Source organism: Priapulus caudatus, unplaced genomic scaffold (genome assembly GCF_000485595.1).
Source record: "Priapulus caudatus unplaced genomic scaffold, Priapulus_caudatus-5.0.1 Scaffold1750, whole genome shotgun sequence".
Classification (NCBI taxonomy): domain Eukaryota; kingdom Metazoa; phylum Priapulida; class Priapulimorpha; order Priapulimorphida; family Priapulidae; genus Priapulus; species Priapulus caudatus.
In genome coordinates this window covers 17,625-23,956 of record NW_014578811.1, presented here as the reverse complement: position 1 = coordinate 23,956, position 6,332 = coordinate 17,625, and the positions used below count along the sequence as shown (strand labels likewise).

The 6,332-nt window shown below is 37.7% G+C and overlaps 1 protein-coding gene across 3 annotated transcripts in view; it reads right to left on the bottom strand.

Moving 5' to 3' along the window:
- Positions 1-430: 430 nt before the first annotated feature.
- LOC106817512 (selenoprotein N-like) overlaps positions 431-6,332 on the bottom strand; it is a 21,777-nt gene continuing 15,875 nt past the window's right edge. For all 3 annotated transcript variants that reach the window (XM_014822180.1, XM_014822181.1, XM_014822182.1), the window contains one exon: positions 431-1,745. In XM_014822180.1, coding sequence (XP_014677666.1) covers positions 1,664-1,745 — 82 coding nt within the window. In that variant the 3' untranslated portion in view covers positions 431-1,663. The remainder of the gene's footprint in view (positions 1,746-6,332) is intronic.

Genomic DNA, 6,332 nt, shown 5'->3' with positions numbered 1-6,332 from the left:
AACGTTTTGAACGTCATCGTCAACGTTATCACGTGACCTCCCTCCACGCCCGGGGGATAGCAACACCCACGCATGAGGCACACCTACACCTATGCCTACACATACATACGTGTATATGTGTAGATTGTATAGGGTCGTTGGTTAATTGTCAACTCACTACGTAGTATAGATAATCTTTATTTTCATCGGTACAGTGAACATGAGCTGGAAAGCTCTTTAACCGATATCTAACAAATGTATAAAAAACAGTTATAACAACATATCATTTCATTAAAAATATACAAGTACAGGTGTGGGTATGATAAAATATAAAGTAACGACATGGTACTGTATGGGCTGTGGGCAATGTATATGATCAATGAAAATGCAATTGCAAAGGTCATGATACTCGATCAAACTAATAATGAATCACACGGCTAACATAAGCGGGTTAAAGTAAATAACATATTTATTCAAATAAATATATAAAAATTCATGCATGTTTACACCACACTATTATTATCACTAAATATCATTTTATAATAGAAAGCACAACAAATTTTCACACACCAACTTCATCACAACCAGTATAGAAAAATAGACTAAAAATAGTCGCTTGGGAAAAGTCCCTACATGTAAGAATAAAAGTTAGCATGCTGCATTACGACAGCAGCAGGATTGCTGATTAGCACAGCACAACCCGAAACATTTAATAATATTCTTCTTTCGCCAATTTACTAAAAAAAAACCTCATGTAAGGCTGGATTGGGTATAACATAGCACTGAGGCTACATGAGAGCCCTGTAGACCTTGAGGTTTTCTACCACTGTGCAAGGTCCTGTGTGCTGCAGTAACTAGGTTGAGTGTTGTGTAGTGACCCAAGAAGAAGTATAACATAGGATACGGAGTACAGTTAATTTAACTACCAGTCGAAGGAGTCACGTTGTAAACTAAAGAGGTAGTTACTAATAACATAGATATATACAAACACGAATATATATTTGTATATATCTATGCTAATACCAAACTGAACAAACAATATTTCCAACATATCGTACTGAATAATGCAAAACTGCTCTGGCATCCAGTGTGGGCCTCGAGCAGCGATCATGCACATTGCAATTGCGAAGGCCGCCGTCATTGCTCCGGAAGCTTGAGATGATGCATTGAATCATATACGAGGCTAGAACGAACTGCTAGTCAGCAACCACGTTTTTATCATACAAGATTTCAGCAGACTAATAGTACCAGAAGTAGATAATAAGGAAGTAGATTCCCTATTATCTACTTCTGATAGTACGTATTGCTATCAGAGAACTGCATAGTTGCAACTGCTAACAACTGTGTAATAAACCTTGTCATAAATTACACATAAATATATATATTCGATCATATCTAGCTGCCAACATGATTTTTTATTATCACACACACTTAATTTCAGAGCTATATGTCGCTTCATCACATCTAAACCAAAATCACATTATTTAATCAAATTAATGTCAAACCAAAATCATTTTTCCACAATTCCCAGATATAAACAACTTACATATATGTTAAAAATCAAAACCTGTATAACTAGTTGCCCAAAATAGCTAGATTGGTCAAAATGACCAGTATAAATCGTGATATTTCTCTGAGGTAAAGACCAGGGACAGCCAGGATTATATTGATCCTCCAACGTTTTCTACCTGCCACTGTAGACATTGGTTCTTGCAATGCCTTCTTCCAGAAACTTAGCATAATTTTTGTCCACTGGATCCCAAAACCTATGAAGGAAAATAAACTTTAGAATCAGTTAGTTGCCCGGCGAAATCAGTGGCGTTACTCAGTTGGTGACCGCTTGGATGAAAGGAAAATACAAAAAAAATCGAACTATCTTTATATACATGGAAAATCGTAATGAAATTCACACGTACATTTTTGCGTGCCGGCACGCTCTTTGTGTCATTCCTGATTGCAGCCTTTTCCTCAATTCCAAGAAAGAATTTTGCTGTCGTACTCTGATCCCGGCGGTGCCCAACCCCTATAATGAACATGCCCCACGCAACTTTTAAACAATCCTGCACTCTCCTCCCCTCCCCGTACATCAATCAATATGCCGCCCCAGGCACGTATACACAGCCACGCTGTGCTGACTGTCGGCGACCTTTGATAAGATAAAGTGAGGATGCCGTGCGATAGCCGCCCTTCACAATCCCTAGAACTGTTTTTCATCAATGTTTGGATATATAACATAAGGAACCAACATTTGATTAAAGTTTTAGACAATTATTTATACTCGCCAACATGGGCGAGTCAGCTTTAGCTTTTATTCGCCCTATATTATTTTCACTCGACATTGGCGAGCGGGCGAGTGCCAAGCTCGTTCGCTGTACAATAAATGTATCAAACGATACAGTAATTGTTTATTCACTTTAAGGATACTCTCCACGTTGTGCATGAAATTTCATCGATTTTTCGTTTTCAACTTTATTCGATGGCTAACACTGTGCCACCTGTGTACATGCTCATTTCTCCATATAACGGTACATGTGAACTGTCAGAGCGTTTTTGCTTGCTTGCGTACATGTGTAGTAAGCAGCGGCTGACGTCATTATGACGTCAGAAACATGATACAACCACGATATTAACTATAGCCAGTATCATTCAGCGTCAACCCTGCTACAGCTGTCTTTACATGTATTCATGTACATTCATGTACATCTGCTAGTGATCCAACAAGTATCCCAAGCCCAAAATAGTTCTAACACCTCACAACACACCTTACTGTAGTGGGCACGAGTTTGTTGACATATTAGCTTTGTGAGTAAGGATGAGCGAAGTTCGGGCGTTATGTGCTTGTTTTGTTCATGTTTCACTCTGCATTTGCTTTGCGCTTCTGTGGCAGCTGATATTTCCCACAAAGCCGTTCGTTGAACAAATTCTACAATACACATACAGGCACTAATTAGATTATATATTTTTGAGAAATTTTTTTTTCGCTGCTCCACTTCTCCATACAAGTACAATTCCATGAAACAAAATATCATTAAAATATATATATATTAGTTGTTCAGCCGAATTTGTGTGTTTTGAGTCATAACTAAAGGACTCCGCAGCCTAGAGAAATACTATAATATCTTTTCAGATTCAGCACGGTCCTGTGGAGTGGTTCTGGCTGTAAACAAAGATTCAAAAACGTTAAAAAATTTATAAAAATTCTATTCATCAATAGATGTGTAACAAGATTAACATTATACTATCACGTAGCGTGTATTAATCCATGGTGTATAACCATAACGGCCCAGTAGCCGAATGGATAACGCATCGAACCTAAACCATTGATTCTGGGTTCGAATTACCCACCTTCTGGGAATGCTTTGTTTCTTTACTTTTGCGACTGTTTAGTATGTACTTCCTGCGTATTCACACCGTTAATTTTCAAAAAAAATTTACCACATTTTAAATCGTTTAGTAAAAATCCAGAATAAACTATGGGTAGATGATAATGATAGGGCAAACTGAACGGGAAAACACTTACACACGGAAGCGCTATAGTAGGTTACATATAAAATATTATATTTTTCCATATTAATTAAATTTATATTTTTTTGACTTTTTATTTTATGACTTTTAATCTTTTGATTCTTAATTATTTTTTACTGTTTGAATGGGATTGGATGGCATGGCATGGCATGGCCTGGGATGCGATGAGATGGCGAAGGGGGGGGGGGGGGGTTCCTTCAAGTGGGATGGGATGGGATACTGGATGGGATCGGGATGGTATATTGGATGGGAAATGCGGTGCGATGGGCATGGGATGGCATGGAGATGGCGATGGATGGATGGCAGGATGGATTGCATGGATTAGACAGATTAGTTCGATTTTTTTTGTATTTTCCTTTCATCCATAGCGGTCACCAAACCTAAGTAACCACTGATTTCGCCAGGCAACTAACTGATTCTAAAGTTCATTTTCCTTCATAGGTTTTGGGATCCAGTGGCCAACAAAATTATGCTACGTTTCTTGGAAGAAGCATTGCAAAGAACCAACTGTCTAGCATGCAGGTAGAAAACGTTGGAGGATCAGTATAATCCCGGCTGTCGCCTGGTCTTTACCTTTTCAGTAGAAATATCACGAATTATACTGGTCTTTGACCAATTAGCTATTTGGCAACTAGTTATACAGGTTTGATTTTTAACGAATATATGTTAAGAGTTGTTTATATCTGGAATTGATGGAAAAATGATTGTTTGGTTTCACATAATGGTGAATTATAATAATGTGATTTTGGTTTAGATTTGATGAAGCGACATATAGCTCTGAATTTAAAGTGTGTGTGATATATAAATAAATCAATGTTGGCAGGCTAGATATGATTGAATTATATATATATATATTTTGTGTAATTTAATGACAAGGTTTATTACACAGTTGTTAGCAGTTGCAACTATGCAGTTCTCTGATAGCAATTACGTACTATCAGAATAATAATAGGGAATCCTACTTCCTTATTATCTACTTCTGGTACTATAGTACTGCTGAAATTGTCTATAAAAACGTGGAGTTGCTGACTAGCAGTTCGTTCTGGCGCTCGTATATGATTCAATGCATCATCGTCAAGCTTCCGGAGCAATGACCGGCGGCCTTCGCAATTGCAATGTGCATAGGATCGGGCTGCTCGAGGCCCACGACTGGCTCCAAGGCAGTTTGCATTATTCAGTTACGATATGTTGGAATATTAGTTTGTTCAGTTTTGGTACTTAGCATAAATATATACAAATATATACTTCGTGTTTGTATATCTCTATGTATTAGAACTATCCTCTTTAGTTTACAACTGTGACTCCTCACTGGTGAGTTAAAGTAACTACTCCGTTCCCTACTGTTATACTTCTTTTCGGTCACTACACAACACTCAACCTAGTCACATTGCAGCACACAGATCCCTTGCAAGCGGTGGTCGAAAACCTCAAGGTCTATCAGGGCTCTCATGTAGCCTAGCAGTGCTTATGTTATACCCAATCCAGCGCATTTACATGAGGTAATTTTTTAGTAAAGGCGAAAGAAGAATATTATAAATTTTCGGGTTGTGCTGTGCTAATCAGCTAATCCTGCTGCTGTTGTATATGCCAGCATGCTAACTTTTTATTCTTACATGTAGGACTTTCCCAACGACTATTTTTAGTATATTTTTCTATACTGGTTGTGAGATAGTTGGTGTGTGAAAAATTTGTTGTGGCTTCTATTCAGTAAAATGATATTTTAGTGATAATAATAGTGTGGTTGTAAACCATGCATGAATTTTTATATATTGTTATTTGAGATAAATATTGTTATTTACTTTAACCCGCTTATTGTTAGCCGTGTGATTCATTTATTAGTTTTGATTGCGAGTATCATTGACCTTGCAATTGGCAATTTTCATTGATTCTATATACATTGCCCACAGCCGCATACAGTAACCATGTCGTTACTTTTATATTTTATCATATCCCAACCACTTGTACTTGTAATATTTTTAATGAAATGTATATGTTGTATAACTGTTTTTGTATAACATTTGTTAGATATTCGTTAAAGAGCTTTCTCAGCTCATGTCACTGTACGCGATGAAAATAAGATGATCTTACTACGTAAGCTGCGTTGACAATTAACCACGACCCTATTAACAAATCTACACATACACGTATGTATGTGTAGGATATTGGTGTAGTGTCCTCATGCGTGACCATAGATGGCGTGACGTAGCACCAGTGACCGATACAATCCGATACACAAGTCTAGATGCGATGCACATTTGTTTAACATGGCTGCGCCCATGATAGTAACTACATATCTCTCACTATATACGTGTGTGTGAGAAACACGGTATTTCTCAGGACACAAAGTCGACAACATTCGACGTGGAACTATACTACAAAGTATTCAAGGTTTGTGCTGGTGCCAGTGGTGCGTAGTAGTAACTCACGATTCACGAACCCACCAACAGCCAACATAAACCCACACTGGCGCGCGCGCCTCTTATATAGTGTTAGTGTACGCGCAATGGCGCGCCGTGTGTACAGTTGATATGCTTCAAGTGCTGTGACCGCCACTACATGTATATGACAATTGTGTATTAATTGGGAGAACCATGACGCAATTGACCTGTGAGAGTACAACGTACAGTACAGTACAGAAAAAAAAAAAAAAAAATACAGTAGCACAGGCACACGGCACAGGCACTTGAAGCGTTTCAACTGTAAACACACCGCCGCCGCATTGCGCGCACACTGACAAACATAAATTATAATATATATTAATATTGATATTATAAAGATATATATACAATATATAAATATAATATATATATATATTATGTTGTCGTGTG